Consider the following 25,909-nt stretch of genomic DNA (forward strand, 5'->3'; position numbering starts at 1 on the left):
GAGGGGCATGCCTCGACGTCCCCAAAGGCTAATTAGTTTATTTTCGCACGACGGTGGGGCGATGCCCCGGTTAGCGAAACTCCCTTTCCGAATCGTTGATCAGTGTACGTAATATTATACGACGGGTTATTTACCGAGGTTACGACGCTCGCTCGATCGCAGTAGCTTCGGCGCACGCGAGCATCGCGACGCTCGGGGCTCGGGGCTCGTGGCTCGCGTGCCGCTCAAATTAATCAACAGTCAACCTTTTGATCTTTCTTCTCGCGTCCCGATGCATTCGCCGATATTAAAATCGGAAAATTTCCATTTCCATCCGCTTTCCGCGGCTCCACCAACTTTATTAATGTCTCGTGTTACAAACCGTTCGTCCGATTTGCTCTACCATCGAATCCCTCTTTCATCTATCTCTTCGAATTCGACGCTGAATTTGTATTTTCATGCGGATTACGCGGTCCAGGGAATTTTGGTCGTTCCGGTTTTTACTTATTAATTGGAATTTAGGAATGTTACGACGCCTAAAGCATCTGCTCGCCAGCCCGCGCGACCGGACAACAACCGACCTGCGTAACGGCACTTCGACCCTCAATAAACCTAAGGACCCACCATAACTTTCATTTCCCTGCATTGTTTCGCCATATGTCTTCAATCCGATTGTCTTGAAGAATTGCAAGCGAAAATATGCTCGAAACACAGTCGGTTTTAGAGGTGTCCTTGGGTTCATTAGTCGCCTTTAAAACACGGAGAAAGCGGGTATGCACCCATTAGGAAAACCCGAATAGCCCTGTAATAAAACAGGCTAGGTTTTCTCATACACACAGTCATTTACGCACCACGATGGTAGAAGACTCCCTACTCATCCCTTCGAGCAGTAGTGCAGCATGACCAATCGACACCGCGGTTCGTTACCCTCACTTTTCCTAACGAAAGTGGGACCAACGAATCCGCGTTCTTTATGCACAGGGGCACACCCACACCGAACTTTCTTCCGTATTAAACAAAAGAGCGACAAACGGTCTACCAGCTAACGCCTAACGCGACAGTCTCCCAACTAACGCCTAACGCGACGGTCTCCCAACTAACGCCTAACGCGACGGTCTACCAACTAACGCCTAACGCGGCAGTCTGCACATAGCGCGAGAGTCGCATTCTTCACGCAAATCTTTTGTAACTAAGTGCTTGGAAATATATACTTTATAATACTGTGAATCCCAGTGTTATACCAACTCAATCACCCCTCATTATCTCAAAGGAAATCAGGGGGTCGATCAATTCGTGGTGTCGATTGTTATAATCGTAACGGGGATTTACGACCCCCGTTGACGACTCTCCTCGCGAGTACGTCTCCCCGCGATTGGTCGAATTTACATGGTCCTTCGAGCCGGATCTCGTGCCACCAAAAAGTGCACTGACCAGTGACTATACAGTGTCGCGTGAGATCCAAGTTCCAACCACTTAGTCAACTGAGCAAGGGAACCGCCATCGGAGAGAAGCACCTCCGTCGCGCAGCATCTACACGAGCCCACGCCGCATCGTAACGATTAGCAACAGAATCCCAGATCAACGTCCATTTGATCAAGGTAAGGGCGTTCATTATCAAAATCAAACATGGCCCAAGCTGAATCAATCAGCACGTTACGGCGGAGACGAGGCGTCCTAGCCCGTCGACTTGCAACCATAAGGCGCGAACTCGATGAGTACGAAGCGTCTGGGAAGGCAAACAGAATCTTCCTAGCATCTTGCCGCAGCTCGTTCGATGAGCTTTGGAGGAGGATACTCGAGGTTCAAGAAGAGTTAGGTGTGGTAGATGAGGGGGAAGATGCGCGGGTAGATTCGTTATCGCAAGAGCATCGGGAGCTTGACATGCGGTTCCGAGAGCTCTTTGAGCAAATATCAGCAACAACCCCGTCGACTACAACAAGAGGTGAGACGTGCCGGAAACCAGAGCCGACCACCGTTCCAGAGGTCCGCGTGCCCCAATTCGACGGTGCCCTCGAGAATTGGACCTATTTCTACGACACGTTCACATCCATAGTGGACCTTAACGAAGGTTTGACGAATGTCCAAAAGTTCCAGCATCTACGCTCATCTATAACTGGACGGGCCGCACAGAGTATCCAGTCATTAGAACTCACAGAGGCCAACTATTCCATCGCGCTTGATACACTGAAGGACAAGTTCAATTGCCCCCTCCAAATCTGCATGCGCCATTGGAATCTGATGCGTAATTATCCGGAAATCAAAAGGGAAACTCCAGAGGCCCTAGAGGATTTGTTGGAAACCATCAGCGTAAATCTAAAGGCGCTCGAACATCTAAAGGAGCCCGTCACTTCAAACATAGCGATGATCGAATTGATCGCGTCGAAGTTGCCCGCGTCCAGCCTGCGTAAATGGCAACGCACACTGCCCCGCCAAAAGGTGCCATCCTATCAGCATCTGATAGACTTTCTCAAAACACGGGCGAACGGGACTCAATTCCTCTCTAAAGAGAAGGAATCAAAAGGGTCAACACACAAACACCGCAGTCAGCGAACAACCATACCGCATGGGCGAACCCTTGCTACAACCAGCAGAACGGTGGTGTGTCCGACCTGCAACGGACATCACGAGATCAGACACTGCAAAATATTCAAGGCCAAATCAGCGACCAAACGTTTTCAAATCGTGAAGAAGGCATCGTTGTGCATAAATTGCCTAGGCACAGGACATTCGCCGACACAGTGTACATCGGGTTCGTGTCGTATCTGCGGTCACCGACACCATACGTATCTACACCGCGAAAAAACCCAGGTAGATTCATGGTCGTCGAGCGGTCGATCTTCGAGCGGTCGATCGTCGAGCGGTCGATCGTCGAGCGGTCGGTCGGCAAGCGGTTGGTCGCCGAGCAGTCGGTCGTCGGACAGTCGCGCATCGAGCGGTCGGTCGTCGGGCAGTCGCGCACCGAGCGGTCGATCGTCGGGCAGTCGTTCATCACACAAGCGAGCCTCCACCGAACAATCCCCATCGGGATCATCGAAGTCGCGGTCGTCCCACAAATCGAGGCGAACATCCGATACTTCACGGAAGCATACATCTTCGGTTCCAAGAGGTACGAAAGAGCATTCCTCGTACGAGTCACGCTCAGCCCGGATCCGGAACACCACCCCAACCTCTTCATCCAAGTCCCAACCGGGGCAAAACTGACTGTCCGAGACTACGACAGCAAGGGGGATCGGACTAACAAACACATCTCCCCACACCCCTCTGCATCATGATCTGTTGGCCACAGCACAGATCAAGGTTTTGAACAAACAGGCACAACCAATCCGAGCCCGAGCCTTACTCGACACTGGGTCGAGCATGAACTTCATGACCGACAGGCTCGCGAACTCCCTCGGTATAAGGCAAAGGAGATGTGCGATCCAGATCGGAGCCCTCGACAATTTGAGCACCACGGCAAAACGTTACACCACGGCCACCATCACGTCGACGGACGGCGAGTACAAGAAGACATTGAGATTTCTTGTTATCCCGGCCATATCGATCCTCGTACCAAGCGAGCCCATCGATCCCTCGAGTCTGGGATTACCCAGAAATATTCATCTAGCCGATCCACAATTCCATTGCCCAGCCCCGATCGATGTTTTACTTAGTACCGGATCAACATTCGCGTCGCTGTGCATCGGGCAGGTCAATCTGGCACAACCAGGCGAACCTGAACTACGTCTACAAAAAACACGCTTCGGCTGGGTAATCGGGGGGAGTCCCACGTCCCAAACCGCGATAAATACGTTCCACGCAACCACAACGGCTCTGCAAGAGGACCTCGCACGGTTTTGGGAGATCGACGAGGGACAGGCCACTACTCATCTTTCGGAATCGGAACGACTATGTGAAGAACATTTCCGAAACCATGTCCGACGAACCAAGGAAGGCAGATACATCGTTGCATTACCGTTCAACGAAAAGCTTTCCTCACTAGGGTCATCGAAGGCCACTGCAATGAGCAGGCTCGCCTCTCTTCATCGCCGATTCCAACGCGACAAACAATATGAAACCGCGTATAGTGCTGTGATTCAAGAATATTTAGACTTGGGTCACATGACAAAGATCAACACGGATCACGCCACCGACCACGGATATTATTTACCACATCACGGCGTGACCAAGGAATCGAGCGACACCACCAAGCTACGGGTTGTGTTCGACGGCTCAGCTTCAAGTACCACGGGAGTGTCTCTAAACGACGCCCTTCATACGGGTCCGAAATTACAAGAAGACCTGAGGAACATCCTATTGAGATTCCGGTCATTTCAATATGTCCTTACCGGCGACATCGAGAAGATGTACCGCCAATTCCTCCTACGTCCAGAAGATCGTCCCTACCAAAAGATTCTGTGGCGTGCCGACAACGGAGAGATCGAAACTTACCGACTCAACACCGTAACGTTCGGTCTATCCGCAGCCCCGTATCTGGCCATCCGATGTCTCAAACAGTTGGCAGAGGACGAGGGACCTCGATTTCCGAGAGCAGCGCAGATCCTACGGCGAGACTTCTATGTCGACGATGCGTTGACCGGAGCCGATACGAAGGACGAAGCCCTATCAATCAGGAATGATCTCACGAGATTACTTAAGCTAGCCGGTCTAAATATCCGCAAATGGGCCTCAAACGATCGGGATCTGCTGAGAGGGCTACCTGAGGAAGACACCAAGCAGAAATTACATCTCGGTGAGTCATCCACGTTAAAAACACTCGGCGTCTTTTGGGATTCAGCCGACGATACCATACTATATTCGGTCAAGACGAACAGTGACACTTCCCGAATCACAAAGCGATCAATCAGCTCAGTCATCGCACAAATATATGATCCACTAGGATTGCTCGCGCCGGTAATCGTTCGAGCAAAAATGATTTTGCAACAAGTCTGGACATTGAAGGTAGATTGGGACGAATCCCTTCCGTCAGACGTACACACAGCATGGATCAAATACCACACCCAATTGCCGTTGTTAAATGCGGTAAGGTTCCCTCGGAAGACCATCCTAGAATCCGCAACGAAAATTGAGCTCCACGGATTCTGTGACGCTAGCGAAAGGGCATATGGGGCGTGCGTCTACGTGCGGACGACTGACCGAAAGAACAATATTTGGACTCGACTCCTCACGGCGCGGTCGAAGGTAGCGCCGCTCAAATCGCTCTCCATACCACGTCTCGAATTAAGTGGGGCACTTATTTTGACGTCCTTGATTTCGTCAATACAACAGGCCCTGACGACCAAGATATCGCGGATAGTCTACTGGACTGACTCCACCATCGTACTCCATTGGATCAGGTCTTCGCCGCACACCTTGAAAACATTTGTGGCGAATCGAGTCGCTGAGATACAGACCAAGACCAATATCTCCGACTGGCGTCATGTGCCTACCGACGATAATCCAGCGGATCTCATCTCCCGAGGCCAGACGCCCAAGGAATTCCTATGTCCGTCCATTTGGAAAAACGGGCCAAGGTGGCTCCTGCAAAGCGAAAGCTATTGGCCGGTTTGGAGCCCGATACCGGTAGTCGACCTCCCGGAGCAAAAGAAGACGATCTGTCTGAGGACGAGTGTTAACGACAACACTCTCCTCCATCGCTACTCGTCTTGGCCAAGACTAATAAGAATCGTCGCCCGGTGTCTTCGATGGAGACATAAGCAACACCGAACTGCCCATCTCACCACAGACGAACTGACCGCAGCGCACAACAGGCTAATAAAAATCTTACAATCCCAGCATTTCGCGCCTGAAATTCGGATCCTCCAAAAAAATCGAAGCGAGGACGTTGGAGGGAAACTACAGCCATTAAACCCCTTCCTCGACGAAGATGGGCTACTCCGGGTAGGAGGGCGACTAACCAACTCCGCCATACCCTTCAGCCAAAAACACCCGATCATCCTACCGAAATCCCCGGTGACAGAGCTAATTATAGAACAAGAGCACCGGAACAATCATCACACAGGGACCCAAGCTACCCTATACGCGATGAGACTGCGCTATTGACCGATCGACGGCCGTAGCCAGGTATGGCGCACTCTCAGAAGGTGCGTCCGCTGCTGCAGAGCCAACCCTCCACCAGTGGAATACTTGATGGGTGATTTGCCAGAGGCGCGTATTACCGAATCGCGGCCGTTCAGGAACGTCGGAATCGACTACTGCGGCCCATTCTACATCAAGGAGAGGAGGGACCGCAACCGACGTAAAATCAAGACGTACGCCGCCATATTCGTTTGTCTGGCGACAAAGGCGGTCCACATAGAGTTAGTCAGCGACCTAACCACCGACGCCTTCTTGGCCGCGCTACGCCGTTTCATCTCGCGGCGAGGATACTGCGCAACGATCCTCACCGACAACGGCACCAATTTCGTCGGGGCTAATCGGGAGCTGCAAGAACTCCGGACCCTATTGCAGTCCGACGACCACCAGGATAGGGTACAGAATTTTCTCGCCGACCGACAAATACAATGGCGTTTTAATCCTCCGAACTCACCACATTTTGGCGGCTTATGGGAAGCCGCAGTTAAATCGTTCAAACGCCATCTCATCCGCGTGGTCGGCACGGAGCTCCTGACCTTTGAACACCTCAACACCCTTGTGATCGAAATTGAGGCCATTCTCAATTCACGCCCACTGACTCCCACCTCATCCGATCCGAAAGATCCCCCTGTCCTCACTCCCGGTCATTTTCTAATCGGTGATACCCTAACCAGTTTACGGGAGCGTGATTTCAGGACAGTTCCATCAGGACGGCTATCCAGTTGGCAGCGCATTCACCAGATTAAGCAGCACTTCTGGAGCCGATGGTATCGAGAATACCTAAACGAGTTAACCCGCCGCAGCAAATGGGACAAGGGCAAACACAACATTCATGAAGGCACCGTAGTAATCCTCAGGGAGGACAACGTGCCCTCTATGCAGTGGCCTTTGGGCCGCGTAATCAAGGTCCATCCAGGAGCCGACGGAATCATCCGGACCGCTACCGTGCAGACGGCAACAAGCATCCTGGACCGCGGCGTCAAAAGACTGGTCCCCTTACCCATCCACCCAGATCCAGACGAGGCCGAACGCCCACACGGAGCGAAGGAGGTCACCAACGACACACCAGACTCCACAGCCAGAATTTGATCGGTGCCCTCTCAACGGGGGGAGGATGTTACGACGCCTAAAACATCTGCTCGCCAGCCCGCGCGACCGGACAACAACCGACCTGCGTAACGGCACTTCGACCCTCAATAAACCTAAGGACCCACCATAACTTTCATTTCCCTGCATTGTTTCGCCATATGTCTTCAATCCGATTGTCTTGAAGAATTGCAAGCCAAAATATGCTCGAAACACAGTCGGTTTTAGAGGTGTCCTTGGGTTTATTAGTCGCCTTTAAAACGCGGAGAAAGCGGGTATGCACCCATTAGGAAAACCCGAATAGCCCTGTAATAAAACAGGCTAGGTTTTCTCATACACACAGTCATTTACGCACCACGATGGTAGAAGACTCCCTACTCATCCCTTCGAGCAGTAGTGCAGCATGACCAATCGACACCGCGGTTCGTTACCCTCACTTTTCCTAACGAAAGTGGGACCAACGAATCCGCGTTCTTTATGCACAGGGGCACACCCAGACCGAACTTTCTTCCGTATTAAACAAAAGAGCGACAAACGGTCTACCAGCTAACGCCTAACGCGACAGTCTCCCAACTAACGCCTAACGCGACGGTCTCCCAACTAACGCCTAACGCGACGGTCTACCAACTAACGCCTAACGCGGCAGTCTGCACATAGCGCGAGAGTCGCATTCTTCACGCAAATCTTTTGTAACTAAGTGCTTGGAAATATATACTTTATAATACTGTGAATCCCAGTGTTATACCAACTCAATCACCCCTCATTTTCTCAAAGGAAATCAGGGGATCGATCAATTCGTGGTGTCGATTGTTATAATCGTAACGGGGATTTACGACCCCCGTTGACGACTCTCCTCGCGAGTACGTCTCCCCGCGATTGGTCGAATTTACAAGGAATTTCAAAGTTATCGTAGACATCTAGAGACGGGTTGTTCGGAGGTCTCAAAGTTTCCAAAGAGAACGAAATTCGGCCAATCTAACTGCTCGGGTTACGTCGTTTGAATTAAAAAAAAAAATCTGCACGTTCGATTTCCAGATAAATAAAATTTTTTGAATGCGATTCGCAGCGCGAAATTCGAGCAGCGGCTATTCGATACGACAATTGCACGATATAGAAGGGGTTTCTATCGCGCGCAATGCTTGCGTAGAATCTCGACGATAGGTACGCGGTATTTGTCGACTAACTATAAATATCGAACAGTTCGACTGGCTGCGCGAAGTAGCGAGTTTCCACGCGCGAGCAATAACGTTTACAATATATTTCACGTAACGGCAAATAGCGCTAATTGTACGCCAGCGTTTTGCCACAGCGATCGTGCGATAGTCAGTGGTACGCACGGCTCGTTCGTATTCACAATCGTGAAACTTAAATTCGGATCGCGCGAATGGCGAATCGAAACAGATTGAATGCGAGATTTCGGGGGGAAAAACGATCGATCGGAGGGTATTCTGACTAATTCTCGGACTAATTCTCCGACTGATTCTCGAACGATGCCGCTCGAACGTGGACGAACCGCGTTAATGGACGATCTAATTTGCAGTTATCTGTTAATCGGTTTAAAACGCTCTATATTTAACCGGGCATTCCATTATACTTGGCTGTTTCATTCGCTAATTTATCATTTCATCTCGGCTCAGCCGGCTCATCGTCGTTCCATCAGTCGCGTCGATCGAGCGAGCGGAATTTAAATTACCCGTATAATCCTCGAGCGGTATCGCGGCTCGTTAAAATTACACCGACAGATTTATTTGCCGCGCGTTTGGCGGATGGCATGCCGATCGACCCAGCGCGCTCGCATAATTCCAAATTCGAACATCTTGTCGCGTTTTCCACGTTACGTTGAGTCGTCGAGTACGTTACGTCGTGAAATTTGAAATGCGTGGAACGCGCGTATCGCGCGTCCACGTAAGATTTGTGTTTGCCAATCGTAGCCGAACTCGACAGCAAACGCGGCGCTTCGGCGAGAGAAGAAGGGAAAAGAGGATAAAAGGAGAAGAGCGGAAAGAAGAAAATGAAAAAGAAGGGGAGCAAAACGGTGGACGGTTGGGAAATAACAGGCGGCAGAAGCGTGGTCGGCGTCGATCGTCGAGGGTAAAGCGCGAACGGGCTGTCATATTCGCAACAAAGGGCGAAAGTCAAAGTGGATCTCGGTGCGGGGCGGCGCAGCTAAGCGTTCGGGTCTGAAAGCACGTTCCAGCCTTTTGATCGCCAAGCTATTTTCTTCCGTGCGGCCTCTTTCATCGTTCCACGCTACGGATTTTCAGCTGAATTTACGCCTGACATCAGCGGTTTCCTCGTTGGTTACTAGTTGGAGTCGCCTGATAGACGAGTAGGTGCGAGGGAGCGACCGGCAATTAACTTAGCAGTCGATTCTAGCCAGTTTCGAAGTTTCGTAACCCGGCACGTTGGATCCGGTCAATCTGTTAGATCCGTGGCAGCCGAGCCGTGGGGCAGACAGGAACGAAAGGCACGTCGACGGGGCTCTCCAGTAATTTCACCGATACGTTCGACCGTCGCGCGATTAAAATCCTCTCGGAGCCCGCCATACAGTTTCTGCTAGTGGCACGAGTGGCCAACTTTACGAGGGGATAACGCTACGTGATACGAAATCGCACGGCCGAAGCTTGCCGTATCCATTCCTTTTCTATTCCGCCCGTTCTGCCTTCTGCTCCCGATCTCCCGCTAATTCGCCTTGTTTCATCGGCCGTCTCCAGCGTGGATCGAGGGACATCGGTCCTTAAACTTTTCCCCACGCTGGACAAGGTTTTCTCCTTGATAAGTACCGATTCGTTTCTACTTCGTTCCGATGTTAGCGAAACGGCTCGTTCGTTCCAATAGCAATATTATTGAGCAGTAAAATTCTTCTGCGTGTAAAAGCGGATAAAACAATTTCCCCTAGTATTTGTTTGCAAATAACAGTTTTTAGCATTTCGTTAATAAATATTTCTTGGCAACAGCATCGTATGAAATATATTAGGTTGTCCGAAAAATGTCTTTTTTCGCAAACGTCGTTTTTACAATAAAGCACCTCCGTACAAACGTGAAACCAAATCTGTGAAATGTCTCGGTGTTTATCTCAATAGAACAAAATGGATCGTACGTAATGCGACAAAACGATATAAAGCAAATAACATTGTGCGTCTATTATTTCCTCATAAACAGAAAGAAACTTTTCGGATATCAATCAAACAACTCGTATAGCGTATCTCTTTGAAGAAAACTTGCAAAGGATCGGTTTAACGTCTTAGGTACGATTGAATTTTGTGCGGGGACGTTCCTTCGTAGGGCAGGGTTTGACGCGAACTACGCGTAAACGATACTGCACCGCAATATGTGGCGGATAATGCTGTTCTCTACGCAAGCACATTGGATAATTAAATGTTAATTTTTCTTAAAGGTACGATACATATACGTGAACTTTAATAATTTACTTTAATTATTAATAATACAATTGAGTGTGATATATTTTAAAGCAGGGCAAAGCACATACACCCACGTCACAATTTTCACATTCAAGCGAGCTAGTGCTTTTCAAATTGTTTTTCGTTTTCTATTTTCTAGCGACATTTTTAGGTTAAAAATTGTAAAATATTGTAAGGATGCGGATCGGAATATTAAAAAGAGCATCTAATAATGATATATTTATTTTAACGGAAAGCAATAATTGATATCTGACACTTGTGTATCAAAAATAGACTATATATTTTGCCTGTATGTATTGATAACACTGTTATAAAATATTGCGAGGACAAGAAAAGCGTGAAAAAAGACAAACGAAAACGTGCGTTTAGCTTAAACGGTGACCGAGTACCTCTCCAAGGTCGGTGCTGCTGATATTTAAAGGGGTCCTCTCTAAGGTCGGTGCAGCTGATATATAAAGGGGGTTCTCTCCAAGGTCGGTGCTGCTGATATTTAAAGGGGTCCTCTCTAAGGTCGGTGCAGCTGATATATAAAGGGGGTCCTCTCCAAGGTCGGTGCTGCTGGTATATAAAGGGGGGTCCGATTCCCGGCGGAGCCAGCACCATCCGACATAGACACGTAAACTAGGCAGATCAGTATAGTCGAACATTAACATTCGAAATTTTTTCCAAATCTAGTATACCATGGAGATTTTACAAAAGACAAACGATCGGTTCCGAGAAGGAGTTCCCGTCCGGGTGGTTCGAGTCGAGTCACTTACCACCATGTGGGTTCGTTTGGCTGGATGGCCGAAGATAACCCAAACACTCAATTTGAAGATGATGGAACATCCCGTGGAGTACTTGCCGAAGGCGAAAAGTTTAAGAACAGGCATGCTAGTCGCCGTGCTAGTAGATTTTAAGGAATCTAGCGCTTGGGAAAGAGCCATCCTTTTACAAAGGACCATGACTGGCTACATCGTCTTTCTAATCGATTGGGGGTTAGAGAGCGAGCAATGTCTCGATTCAATACGGCTGCTGCCCCGTAATTTGGCAAAAATGGCACCGTGGGCTAGAAAAATCGTTCTGCCAGGTGTACGAGAACAACCGATCCAAGGGAAGAGACATCGAGTGGCCCAATTCACCATGTTGAGACGGACAGGGAGCCTAGTCAACATCGATCCTTCTCCAGGAGAAGCAATAACTGCAAGGTTGCTGCTGGACCGAGAGCCGGGAGAATCCGCAAGAGATATGGCAGCATACTGGCTGGAGTTGGGATACCTCGATCCCGAATAATCGCTACTATTGCCAGACACTTTTTTTCTAAGTATAATAATTCTTGTATGTATGGTTTTGTATGTATGGTTGTATGTACAGTTTTATGTGGATATTTGTATTTTTTTTATATATATTACTACTGAATTGTATATTCTTAGTCAAGTTTGGTTTTGTATGTCTGGTTTTGTATGTATGGTTTCGTATGTATGATTGTATGTACAGTTTTATGTGGATATTTGTATTTTTCTATATATATTAGTACTGAATTGTATATTCTTAGTCAAGACTGTAGGTGAATAAAAACTAATGAAAGCATAAAAACTTGTTAACTCTCTCTTATCCTTCCTCCTCATTCACACAAGTCCTACAATACTAAATTTAATGTTCAGCTGTACGAATTGCAAGGTACATAATAAAAAAAATAGAATAAAAAGTAAAATAAAATAAAAAAAGGAATAAAAGAAATAAAATAAAATAAAATAAAAAAAAGTTAAATTTAAGATATCTTTTAAACTAATCATTTTGCAAATCAAGTACTTGTATACTCCTCTGTAGAGAATCAAAAACTACGGACCGGATCGTCCATCCAGAAAACGAGAAACCCGAGGAAAAGGAATTGCCCGTGTTGGTGTTAGGTCGCGTCCTCGTCGCTTCGCTTATCGTTGGACACACGCTGATCGAACAACGACGCCTTTTCACGGATCCCTCGTGTTTTTCCTCCCTTTTGGTTTCGTGACCCACGGAGAAAGACGCCGAGCAACGCGAATCTCGACGCGTGGCATAACGTTGTTTCATCGGCCCGGCCTTTGACGCTGGTCGCGGAAGCGAATCGATACCTCGTCGATCGACGCGTGGTGGCGATACGCGTTGCTCTCGTCCCCCTGAGACGCGCAATTAAGAACGACGATCGAAGAACGACGGAGCATCGACGGACGAGGGGGCGGATGAATTCGTTGGATATCGTGGAGCCGGCGATTATCGCTGCCCGATTAATAACTGCGACCCTCTTCTCCGGATTTCGTAGGTTACGACGTTTAGTCGCGATATTAACGTACCTCCAAAGATTACAGGCGTAAGCCTGCTTCGATCGCTTTATCGCGAATCTTCTTACGATCTCCATCGACCGCACCCCTGCGATATTTAATCGCACGGGGGACGAGGATCGTACGAGTGCTCCTCTTTCCCTTACTTCATGACCGATCTCCCTTGAGCGATACTCGACGTCGTTGGAGTCAAGTACCTTCGGCTTTGTATCAAAGTCGGCCTTCGCGTCGGTCCGTGTCGCGGCATTTTCCATTCTGAAGGGATTCTTCGTTTCACATCGTCACGTCCTACGAAGCGTTATATGGTCGTAAGAACGACGAAACCAAGATCCAACCTTTTTATACTTATTCGTATCTAGATCTCGAGTCGGTTATTAATCGTCCGGCGGCACACAGCGCTGTTATCTCCGAATCGAGAGAGCAACGTCGAAAGAAACGGCGCAGCCGGCCGTTCTCACTTTACTCGCTCGCTCCAAGAATCCCGTGGCTCTCTTTTTCGTCCGCGGTCACCCTTTGTCCGTGAATTGGCATTAAGCCGCACCCCGATCTGTGCGCAGATCGTTTTCCACTGCGAACACTGTAAAGGGCAATTGTACGTCGAGTCGTACGCGGAAGCCTTTATCCCGCGGGTTACATTATCGCAGCCCGTGGTTTCCGTATACTCGCCCTATAGCGAGCCGCGTTAATTCCAATTTATTCGCCCTTTCGAAACGTTGCTCGAAACTTGATCCGTCTTACGTTCGCCAGTCCGTATCCTCGATACGAGAGATCGATCGACGTATTCCACGTATTCGTCTCTTTTAAGCCGCCAAAGTAGCCCCGCCAAAGTAGCGCCAAAGCCCCGATCCCTTATCATTTAATGTATATCCTATGTTTGATCGTTCTTGCATTGTTTTGTTCCTCGACGTTGCACTAATCGGAGCAGGTGCAAAGTGTTGGATAATCGATTCGAGACAATGGGATCTCGAGCGACAGGCGTCGTAAACCCAAGGACAACCATGCCCGGACAGTGTTACGGTTACGAGCGCGAAGTCTTTTAATCGTCTTTCGCTCGTAATATGGGATCGTACGCGCGTATTACGCCGATCCCGACACCGATCTCGATCGATCGCGAGATCGCCAAATTAACGCTTAAAGCGACCTTCCAATCGCTACGTTCGGATCGCGTCGTCGGCGCAGATACCGCAGTCGAGGTTGACTCCTCCTCCTTCGCTCGGCTCGTCGTTTCTTGCTGGATCGCGAGAGAAAAGGGCTGATATCCTCTGAAACGCGCGACGCGAAATCGAGTTGGACCTCGTCGCGTTCTACGTATATCGACGATCCGTCAGAGAAGAACATCGGGAATCCTCGATCGCACTCTCTCGAGCCGTCAAGCCACTCACACCCGCTTTTCGCTCGACGCGCTACCCAGAGAAAAAAACGAAAATAGAGGTAACCGATCGAGCGCGTTTGCGCTTACGCCAACGAGGAGAACGAACGAATAAATTAACGTTTCGAAGACAACTGGACGAAGACAATGGAACGAAGAGAGTCATCGGGATGTTTGAAACGCTGCGAGGATCTCTGAACTATTTCGCTTCTAACGAGTGAAAGGAAAGGAGAAGAAGCTTGCGCGCTAACTAGACGAGAGAAACAATTGGAACTTTCACGCTAAATAGGAAACGATTTTGCCTAGAATCGCAAACGAACATCGTTTCGATCCTTTAACGGGGGTTGTATCGATCGCGCGACCTGACACCTGCGATTTCAATGGCGAGAAACGAGAAGAGTTGGCGCAACTGCTCCACGAAATTTTCATAATTCTCGTTTCCAGCGTCTAGATACGCGCGACGGTGCACAACGAAGCGTGCAGGAAGAGAGCCGACAGACGGAATCGCGCCCCCCTTCCGTTTCGAAATACAGCGGGGGCGGTAGAAACGTAACAGCGAGGCAGAAACTGTCGACGAACTCGCGAAAGATCGCATCTGAGTTTTTCGACGAGCGACGCCTCTCTCTCTCTCTTTCTTTCTCTTCGCTTGGATTTTACGATGCGCCCGCGCCCGCTTCTCTCTGTCTATCGAGAGAAGCGAGGGCAGAGAGACCGCGCTAAGTCACCTGTAATTTCCGGCCGAGAAGTAGCGGGTGGCGCCGTCCATCTTCCGCGAACGGCTTCTTAAGTCTTCTTGACCGTGGCGAGATTTTTCGGACCGCTGGTTGCTTATTTACGATGACGATCGAACTCGTTAACGCTCCGAGCACACCGTACACGCCACTCGAATTCCAAATGGCCGCTCTCCGCGGAGCAAGTTAAGCTTCATCGAGCCCGATTGAACTTTGTAGTCGCTCGTGCTCGTCTTTCGTAGCCTGTCTCTCGCATTGGGTAAATACCGCCCTTGCGATCTCTTTCCTTCTCCCGTGTACGCGGCTACGCGATAAATTTGATATTTCGTAGTAGAGCAGCGCCGATCGCGAACAGTAGCGAAGCTTTATCGCTTGCGAATGAACATCGTCTAATATTTCGGCGTAATACGGTGGCAAGATTTTTCGGCTTATGCGTTCGTAGTGGCGCTAATATTCGACGGAAGAAGGAGATGAGACGGATCTAGCACTTGCCAGCTTATTCGACCAATTCGAATCGTATCCGACAAAGGAGATGACCATCGCAATCGACTCCCCGAAAGATACGCAGATGGGAGAAGGCCGAACCCAGTTCTTTACGTTCTTTCGTCTTTAAACGAAAGTTGTCTGAAAGTGATTAGGTTTCTCGTCGTTTAAAGATTCGAGACCCCTCGCTAGAAAAACGAATTGAACGCGAATGACACCGTTCGAAAGATTCGTCTTTACGAGGCAAGAAACGCCTGGCGTCGGTTTACAAAGATATCGAACTGGGTCAATTATCGTCGGTGTGTCCAGAGGAGCGAAGGTATTTACCGGGCGAGCTGGGTCGATCGCTCGGTTCAATAAAATTGTCGTTAAGGGAGAGATAGCAAGGTGTAGGCGAGTCGGTGACGTGGCACATAGCCAGTCGGTGTGTTACTACGAAATTAAGAAGCAATTTCGCAGGAAATATATTGGGAAATGATTTCGACGCCGACATCGAAAGTATCTATTACACGACTAACGTTACCGTTACACGAGACCAAGCTTGTACGGATTATAACGAAGAGGTTGATGTCGCGTTGAGCCTGTATCGTCGGACACCTGCCACGAGCAGATTGACGTAAGCAGGCCAACGTCGATTATAGGAGATTTTATTATCGGCGGTCACACAGATTTTCCTACGAATCGTCGGTCTCGTATTTGCGATTTCGTAGGTATCCTGCCGAGGAGGACAGCCAATTTAAGGACAAGCATATTGGCTTCGAATCGAGGCGAGAATTCGTTCGGCCCGAATTTGCTTCGAATTTGCTTCGAATTTGCTTCGAATTCGCTTCGACGATGATTTTCTATCAAATTATTCGTGTCGTTCGTATTCGAGTTCCTTTCCCGACGTTCCGCGCAGCGAAATTGAAAGGGACGATCTGAAAAAAGCAGAGTAAACTGGAGTAGCTTTGACCTGTATACCAGGTCCAAAAAGTAATTTAAACGTTTCGGTATAGTTACATGTTTAATTAAGGAACGGTTAACCGGAAAATCTTTGTAATTGAAAAGCATTGAATTCCGAGTAAAGTTGGCGAGCAGATTTCAGCTCGTTGATGGGTCTTAAACGAGGTCGAAAATTCCACTAACGGCTATCTTGGAACACTCGATGAAAAGGATCCGTGGAGTAATGATTTTCCACAAACTTTATTCGGCGTGTCCCTCGTACACGATGACGTAAAGCGACCAACCATAGTGATCAACTCAAATACGGCGGAAGAAGAGAAAGAAAAAGAAAAGTATCGTGAAGAAAAGGTAATACCATCGTAACCGTCGTAAATCGTTGGCAGTTGTCGCGTGTCGATGGTACGTTGATCGGGTCGGTTGTACGCGAAAGCTCTTTATCGACGAACTCGATAAAACTTTCACATCCGGCGATCGCTAAGCAATTTAAGTTTAGCGGAAAATCCATTTCTCTGGCGAAGAAAAGAGTGCGAGCTAGCGGCGCGTGGATAATATTAACTAATTTATATCCCGGGATTTAATAACCTGGCGACGTTGGGCCGGAGTACAGAGGCTCTCAATTACAGTCGGAACAGCGTCGTTAATACAAAAGGAGGCTCTTACGGTCGATAGATGGCGGCCCTTATCGTTGGCTCTCTGCCATCAGCAGGTTTCAGCGACGCTGCCTCGACATATCGATACAATCCCCCATTGGGTGAAACGACAGCGGGCTGGCTGCTGGTTTTTCGCTACGGTCGGACCCGCGCTCCCTGTCGCGAAATGCTTTTGCGTCACGATGGTTTCGCGTCGGTTGTTTGCGCGCCGTTTCGTTACATTCCTATGACTATAATGCTTGGTTACGAGTCGAAAATCGTTTCGTTTCCCGCTGATCTTTGCACGAGTACGAATTTTTCTATTTTTCGACAGTGGATTTTTTTTACAAGTTTCTATACGCGAACATTCGTTGATTTATGCAACGTCGTATACGTATTGTCGTTGCTTGCACGCTGGTTTGCTGAACAGCGTGACGTTTTTTCCATCGCTGGAATCGCACAGACGCGTAAAGCGAAGGCCACCTTGGTATCAGGTATTCTCTTTGAGAAACGTGCAAGCAGAATAGGAGAAAAACGGCACGAGACGCGTTGCAAGGCGCGCGTTGATATACTTGTACGTATAGCCAGAAGCGGAAGGAGTTTTCGCGGAGACTCGAGTTTCCAAGACTGACCGTGGCACTCGCCGCGTCTATTTCGCAGGATCGTTTTATTTTAGAAAAACCGGTCTCGCCGTTCTCTCCAGTCGGCGCCCGTAACTTTTCGTAAACTATGTTGCCAAATTGCTGGCGAAGAGATGGAAACACGGGCGGCTGGATAGCGCGGTCCACTGGTAAATTTTGTAAGAAATAAATTTATTAACAGGAGTCGGCCAGATTTCTTCCGCGCACCGATTCTGCGTCGCCAGTGCGAATTTCCGCGAAATTTTTCACGCGTGTGTATAAAAGGACGACACAGGATGAAACCGGGCCGCGTATTTCGCGTAACGTTATTTGCTCGCCGTAGGGTACTTGCAAACAAACGCGTATTTGCCCGTTCATTACATTCGTTTGGCAACAACGTTGCCGTTGCCGTTCTTCCCCCCCCCCCCCCCCGCCATCATCAGCGCATGGTTTTTCACGTGTTTATCACTGGCGATCTACGTTCCGCGTTGATTAATTTTTCAGCAGAAATTCAGCGACCGTTCCGAGGCAGGCCGCTCGAATATTCGCTGGTTTAGCTCGGGCGAACGCCGAAGATTCGTTTCTGCCGAGCTGCAACGGCAAACAGGTCGTTAAGCCTTTAAGTTCAGGCCTCGAGTGTACAGAGCAAACTCACGGCTGTTCGCTCGCCGCGCGTTCCAATGGCAACGACGATCGGCAACGCAGCGATTAGGCATCGCGACAACGCGCGCCGAAACTTGGATCGGCCAGACCAACCACTGCGAAAGAAATTCTCTTTCCGTAGGATTCTCGAGAGGGGTCGGATTTCGATCGCAATCGCTATCCCAAATTGCGCGTCACTGGTTTACAAACGGTTCGAACGTAACAGCAGCTAGCTGTAAAATCGACGACTTGAAATCCGCTGGGGCGTCGAGGGGCATGCCTCGACGTCCCCAAAGGCTAATTAGTTTATTTTCGCACGACGGTGGGGCGATGCCCCGGTTAGCGAAACTCCCTTTCCGAATCGTTGATCAGTGTACGTAATATTATACGACGGGTTATTTACCGAGGTTACGACGCTCGCTCGATCGCAGTAGCTTCGGCGCACGCGAGCATCGCGACGCTCGGGGCTCGGGGCTCGTGGCTCGCGTGCCGCTCAAATTAATCAACAGTCAACCTTTTGATCTTTCTTCTCGCGTCCCGATGCATTCGCCGATATTAAAATCGGAAAATTTCCATTTCCATCCGCTTTCCGCGGCTCCACCAACTTTATTAATGTCTCGTGTTACAAACCGTTCGTCCGATTTGCTCTACCATCGAATCCCTCTTTCATCTATCTCTTCGAATTCGACGCTGAATTTGTATTTTCATGCGGATTACGCGGTCCAGGGAATTTTGGTCGTTCCGGTTTTTACTTATTAATTGGAATTTAGGAATGTTACGACGCCTAAAGCATCTGCTCGCCAGCCCGCGCGACCGGACAACAACCGACCTGCGTAACGGCACTTCGACCCTCAATAAACCTAAGGACCCACCATAACTTTCATTTCCCTGCATTGTTTCGCCATATGTCTTCAATCCGATTGTCTTGAAGAATTGCAAGCGAAAATATGCTCGAAACACAGTCGGTTTTAGAGGTGTCCTTGGGTTCATTAGTCGCCTTTAAAACACGGAGAAAGCGGGTATGCACCCATTAGGAAAACCCGAATAGCCCTGTAATAAAACAGGCTAGGTTTTCTCATACACACAGTCATTTACGCACCACGATGGTAGAAGACTCCCTACTCATCCCTTCGAGCAGTAGTGCAGCATGACCAATCGACACCGCGGTTCGTTACCCTCACTTTTCCTAACGAAAGTGGGACCAACGAATCCGCGTTCTTTATGCACAGGGGCACACCCACACCGAACTTTCTTCCGTATTAAACAAAAGAGCGACAAACGGTCTACCAGCTAACGCCTAACGCGACAGTCTCCCAACTAACGCCTAACGCGACGGTCTCCCAACTAACGCCTAACGCGACGGTCTACCAACTAACGCCTAACGCGGCAGTCTGCACATAGCGCGAGAGTCGCATTCTTCACGCAAATCTTTTGTAACTAAGTGCTTGGAAATATATACTTTATAATACTGTGAATCCCAGTGTTATACCAACTCAATCACCCCTCATTATCTCAAAGGAAATCAGGGGGTCGATCAATTCGTGGTGTCGATTGTTATAATCGTAACGGGGATTTACGACCCCCGTTGACGACTCTCCTCGCGAGTACGTCTCCCCGCGATTGGTCGAATTTACATGGTCCTTCGAGCCGGATCTCGTGCCACCAAAAAGTGCACTGACCAGTGACTATACAGTGTCGCGTGAGATCCAAGTTCCAACCACTTAGTCAACTGAGCAAGGGAACCGCCATCGGAGAGAAGCACCTCCGTCGCGCAGCATCTACACGAGCCCACGCCGCATCGTAACGATTAGCAACAGAATCCCAGATCAACGTCCATTTGATCAAGGTAAGGGCGTTCATTATCAAAATCAAACATGGCCCAAGCTGAATCAATCAGCACGTTACGGCGGAGACGAGGCGTCCTAGCCCGTCGACTTGCAACCATAAGGCGCGAACTCGATGAGTACGAAGCGTCTGGGAAGGCAAACAGAATCTTCCTAGCATCTTGCCGCAGCTCGTTCGATGAGCTTTGGAGGAGGATACTCGAGGTTCAAGAAGAGTTAGGTGTGGTAGATGAGGGGGAAGATGCGCGGGTAGATTCGTTATCGCAAGAGCATCGGGAGCTTGACATGCGGTTCCGAGAGCTCTTTGAGCAAATATCAGCAACAACCCCGTCGACTACAACAAGAGGTGAGACGTGCCGGAAACCAGAGCCGACCACCGTTCCAGAGGTCCGCGTGCCCCAATTCGACGGTGCCCTCGAGAATTGGACCTATTTCTACGACACGTTCACATCCATAGTGGACCTTAACGAAGGTTTGACGAATGTCCAAAAGTTCCAGCATCTACGCTCATCTATAACTGGACGGGCCGCACAGAGTATCCAGTCATTAGAACTCACAGAGGCCAACTATTCCATCGCGCTTGATACACTGAAGGACAAGTTCAATTGCCCCCTCCAAATCTGCATGCGCCATTGGAATCTGATGCGTAATTATCCGGAAATCAAAAGGGAAACTCCAGAGGCCCTAGAGGATTTGTTGGAAACCATCAGCGTAAATCTAAAGGCGCTCGAACATCTAAAGGAGCCCGTCACTTCAAACATAGCGATGATCGAATTGATCGCGTCGAAGTTGCCCGCGTCCAGCCTGCGTAAATGGCAACGCACACTGCCCCGCCAAAAGGTGCCATCCTATCAGCATCTGATAGACTTTCTCAAAACACGGGCGAACGGGACTCAATTCCTCTCTAAAGAGAAGGAATCAAAAGGGTCAACACACAAACACCGCAGTCAGCGAACAACCATACCGCATGGGCGAACCCTTGCTACAACCAGCAGAACGGTGGTGTGTCCGACCTGCAACGGACATCACGAGATCAGACACTGCAAAATATTCAAGGCCAAATCAGCGACCAAACGTTTTGAAATCGTGAAGAAGGCATCGTTGTGCATAAATTGCCTAGGCACAGGACATTCGCCGACACAGTGTACATCGGGTTCGTGTCGTATCTGCGGTCACCGACACCATACGTATCTACACCGCGAAAAAACCCAGGTAGATTCATGGTCGTCGAGCGGTCGATCTTCGAGCGGTCGATCTTCGAGCGGTCGATCGTCGAGCGGTCGATCGTCGAGCGGTCGGTCGGCAAGCGGTTGGTCGCCGAGCAGTCGGTCGTCGGACAGTCGCGCATCGAGCGGTCGGTCGTCGGGCAGTCGCGCACCGAGCGGTCGATCGTCGGGCAGTCGTTCATCACACAAGCGAGCCTCCACCGAACAATCCCCATCGGGATCATCGAAGTCGCGGTCGTCCCACAAATCGAGGCGAACATCCGATACTTCACGGAAGCATACATCTTCGGTTCCAAGAGGTACGAAAGAGCATTCCTCGTACGAGTCACGCTCAGCCCGGATCCGGAACACCACCCCAACCTCTTCATCCAAGTCCCAACCGGGGCAAAACTGACTGTCCGAGACTACGACAGCAAGGGGGATCGGACTAACAAACACATCTCCCCACACCCCTCTGCATCATGATCTGTTGGCCACAGCACAGATCAAGGTTTTGAACAAACAGGCACAACCAATCCGAGCCCGAGCCTTACTCGACACTGGGTCGAGCATGAACTTCATGACCGACAGGCTCGCGAACTCCCTCGGTATAAGGCAAAGGAGATGTGCGATCCAGATCGGAGCCCTCGACAATTTGAGCACCACGGCAAAACGTTACACCACGGCCACCATCACGTCGACGGACGGCGAGTACAAGAAGACATTGAGATTTCTTGTTATCCCGGCCATATCGATCCTCGTACCAAGCGAGCCCATCGATCCCTCGAGTCTGGGATTACCCAGAAATATTCATCTAGCCGATCCACAATTCCATTGCCCAGCCCCGATCGATGTTTTACTTAGTACCGGATCAACATTCGCGTCGCTGTGCATCGGGCAGGTCAATCTGGCACAACCAGGCGAACCTGAACTACGTCTACAAAAAACACGCTTCGGCTGGGTAATCGGGGGGAGTCCCACGTCCCAAACCGCGATAAATACGTTCCACGCAACCACAACGGCTCTGCAAGAGGACCTCGCACGGTTTTGGGAGATCGACGAGGGACAGGCCACTACTCATCTTTCGGAATCGGAACGACTATGTGAAGAACATTTCCGAAACCATGTCCGACGAACCAAGGAAGGCAGATACATCGTTGCATTACCGTTCAACGAAAAGCTTTCCTCACTAGGGTCATCGAAGGCCACTGCAATGAGCAGGCTCGCCTCTCTTCATCGCCGATTCCAACGCGACAAACAATATGAAACCGCGTATAGTGCTGTGATTCAAGAATATTTAGACTTGGGTCACATGACAAAGATCAACACGGATCACGCCACCGACCACGGATATTATTTACCACATCACGGCGTGACCAAGGAATCGAGCGACACCACCAAGCTACGGGTTGTGTTCGACGGCTCAGCTTCAAGTACCACGGGAGTGTCTCTAAACGACGGCCTTCATACGGGTCCGAAATTACAAGAAGACCTGAGGAACATCCTATTGAGATTCCGGTCATTTCAATATGTCCTTACCGGCGACATCGAGAAGATGTACCGCCAATTCCTCCTACGTCCAGAAGATCGTCCCTACCAAAAGATTCTGTGGCGTGCCGACAACGGAGAGATCGAAACTTACCGACTCAACACCGTAACGTTCGGTCTATCCGCAGCCCCGTATCTGGCCATCCGATGTCTCAAACAGTTGGCAGAGGACGAGGGACCTCGATTTCCGAGAGCAGCGCAGATCCTACGGCGAGACTTCTATGTCGACGATGCGTTGACCGGAGCCGATACGAAGGACGAAGCCCTATCAATCAGGAATGATCTCACGAGATTACTTAAGCTAGCCGGTCTAAATATCCGCAAATGGGCCTCAAACGATCGGGATCTGCTGAGAGGGCTACCTGAGGAAGACACCAAGCAGAAATTACATCTCGGTGAGTCATCCACGTTAAAAACACTCGGCGTCTTTTGGGATTCAGCCGACGATACCATACTATATTCGGTCAAGACGAACAGTGACACTTCCCGAATCACAAAGCGATCAATCAGCTCAGTCATCGCACAAATATATGATCCACTAGGATTGCTCGCGCCGGTAATCGTTCGAGCAAAAATGATTTTGCAACAAGTCTGGACATTGAAGGTAGATTGGGACGAATCCCTTCCGTCAGACGTACACACAGCATGGATCAAATACCACACCCAATTGCCGTTGTTAAATGCGGTAAGGTTCCCTCGGAAGACCATCCTAGAATCCGCAACGAAAATTGAGCTCCACGGATTCTGTGACGCTAGCGAAAGGGCATATGGGGCGTGCGTCTACGTGCGGACGACTGACCGAAAGAACAATATTTGGACTCGACTCCTCACGGCGCGGTCGAAGGTAGCGCCGCTCAAATCGCTCTCCATACCACGTCTCGAATTAAGTGGGGCACTTATTTTGACGTCCTTGATTTCGTCAATACAACAGGCCCTGACGACCAAGATATCGCGGATAGTCTACTGGACTGACTCCACCATCGTACTCCATTGGATCAGGTCTTCGCCGCACACCTTGAAAACATTTGTGGCGAATCGAGTCGCTGAGATACAGACCAAGACCAATATCTCCGACTGGCGTCATGTGCCTACCGACGATAATCCAGCGGATCTCATCTCCCGAGGCCAGACGCCCAAGGAATTCCTATGTCCGTCCATTTGGAAAAACGGGCCAAGGTGGCTCCTGCAAAGCGAAAGCTATTGGCCGGTTTGGAGCCCGATACCGGTAGTCGACCTCCCGGAGCAAAAGAAGACGATCTGTCTGAGGACGAGTGTTAACGACAACACTCTCCTCCATCGCTACTCGTCTTGGCCAAGACTAATAAGAATCGTCGCCCGGTGTCTTCGATGGAGACATAAGCAACACCGAACTGCCCATCTCACCACAGACGAACTGACCGCAGCGCACAACAGGCTAATAAAAATCTTACAATCCCAGCATTTCGCGCCTGAAATTCGGATCCTCCAAAAAAATCGAAGCGAGGACGTTGGAGGGAAACTACAGCCATTAAACCCCTTCCTCGACGAAGATGGGCTACTCCGGGTAGGAGGGCGACTAACCAACTCCGCCATACCCTTCAGCCAAAAACACCCGATCATCCTACCGAAATCCCCGGTGACAGAGCTAATTATAGAACAAGAGCACCGGAACAATCATCACACAGGGACCCAAGCTACCCTATACGCGATGAGACTGCGCTATTGACCGATCGACGGCCGTAGCCAGGTATGGCGCACTCTCAGAAGGTGCGTCCGCTGCTGCAGAGCCAACCCTCCACCAGTGGAATACTTGATGGGTGATTTGCCAGAGGCGCGTATTACCGAATCGCGGCCGTTCAGGAACGTCGGAATCGACTACTGCGGCCCATTCTACATCAAGGAGAGGAGGGACCGCAACCGACGTAAAATCAAGACGTACGCCGCCATATTCGTTTGTCTGGCGACAAAGGCGGTCCACATAGAGTTAGTCAGCGACCTAACCACCGACGCCTTCTTGGCCGCGCTACGCCGTTTCATCTCGCGGCGAGGATACTGCGCAACGATCCTCACCGACAACGGCACCAATTTCGTCGGGGCTAATCGGGAGCTGCAAGAACTCCGGACCCTATTGCAGTCCGACGACCACCAGGATAGGGTACAGAATTTTCTCGCCGACCGACAAATACAATGGCGTTTTAATCCTCCGAACTCACCACATTTTGGCGGCTTATGGGAAGCCGCAGTTAAATCGTTCAAACGCCATCTCATCCGCGTGGTCGGCACGGAGCTCCTGACCTTTGAACACCTCAACACCCTTGTGATCGAAATTGAGGCCATTCTCAATTCACGCCCACTGACTCCCACCTCATCCGATCCGAAAGATCCCCCTGTCCTCACTCCCGGTCATTTTCTAATCGGTGATACCCTAACCAGTTTACGGGAGCGTGATTTCAGGACAGTTCCATCAGGACGGCTATCCAGTTGGCAGCGCATTCACCAGATTAAGCAGCACTTCTGGAGCCGATGGTATCGAGAATACCTAAACGAGTTAACCCGCCGCAGCAAATGGGACAAGGGCAAACACAACATTCATGAAGGCACCGTAGTAATCCTCAGGGAGGACAACGTGCCCTCTATGCAGTGGCCTTTGGGCCGCGTAATCAAGGTCCATCCAGGAGCCGACGGAATCATCCGGACCGCTACCGTGCAGACGGCAACAAGCATCCTGGACCGCGGCGTCAAAAGACTGGTCCCCTTACCCATCCACCCAGATCCAGACGAGGCCGAACGCCCACACGGAGCGAAGGAGGTCACCAACGACACACCAGACTCCACAGCCAGAATTTGATCGGTGCCCTCTCAACGGGGGGAGGATGTTACGACGCCTAAAACATCTGCTCGCCAGCCCGCGCGACCGGACAACAACCGACCTGCGTAACGGCACTTCGACCCTCAATAAACCTAAGGACCCACCATAACTTTCATTTCCCTGCATTGTTTCGCCATATGTCTTCAATCCGATTGTCTTGAAGAATTGCAAGCCAAAATATGCTCGAAACAC

General features: G+C 49.9%; 4 protein-coding genes across 4 annotated transcripts; all 4 read left to right on the forward strand.

Annotated features, from left to right (window-relative positions):
* Window positions 1–1,605: 1,605 nt before the first annotated feature.
* LOC126877096 (uncharacterized) lies at window positions 1,606–6,018 on the forward strand. Its single transcript, XM_050639933.1, has 2 exons — window positions 1,606–2,728; window positions 3,266–6,018. Exons 1-2 carry the CDS (start codon window positions 1,606–1,608, stop codon window positions 6,016–6,018), a joined length of 3,876 nt encoding a protein of 1,291 aa, XP_050495890.1.
* Window positions 6,019–6,105: 87 nt separating this feature from the next.
* On the forward strand, window positions 6,106–7,140 carry LOC126877097 (uncharacterized). The gene has a single exon (XM_050639935.1). The coding sequence runs from the start codon at window positions 6,106–6,108 to the stop codon at window positions 7,138–7,140; it is 1,035 nt and encodes a 344-aa protein (XP_050495892.1).
* A 13,006-nt stretch (window positions 7,141–20,146) lies between these two features.
* On the forward strand, window positions 20,147–24,574 carry LOC126877098 (uncharacterized). The gene is made up of 2 exons (XM_050639936.1): window positions 20,147–21,269; window positions 21,822–24,574. Exons 1-2 carry the CDS (start codon window positions 20,147–20,149, stop codon window positions 24,572–24,574), a joined length of 3,876 nt encoding a protein of 1,291 aa, XP_050495893.1.
* Window positions 24,575–24,661: 87 nt separating this feature from the next.
* LOC126877099 (uncharacterized) lies at window positions 24,662–25,696 on the forward strand. Its single transcript, XM_050639937.1, has one exon. The coding sequence runs from the start codon at window positions 24,662–24,664 to the stop codon at window positions 25,694–25,696; it is 1,035 nt and encodes a 344-aa protein (XP_050495894.1).
* Window positions 25,697–25,909: the final 213 nt, after the last annotated feature.

This window comes from Bombus huntii, unplaced genomic scaffold (assembly GCF_024542735.1).
Source record: "Bombus huntii isolate Logan2020A unplaced genomic scaffold, iyBomHunt1.1 ctg00000120.1, whole genome shotgun sequence".
Taxonomy (NCBI): Eukaryota; Metazoa; Arthropoda; class Insecta; order Hymenoptera; family Apidae; genus Bombus; species Bombus huntii.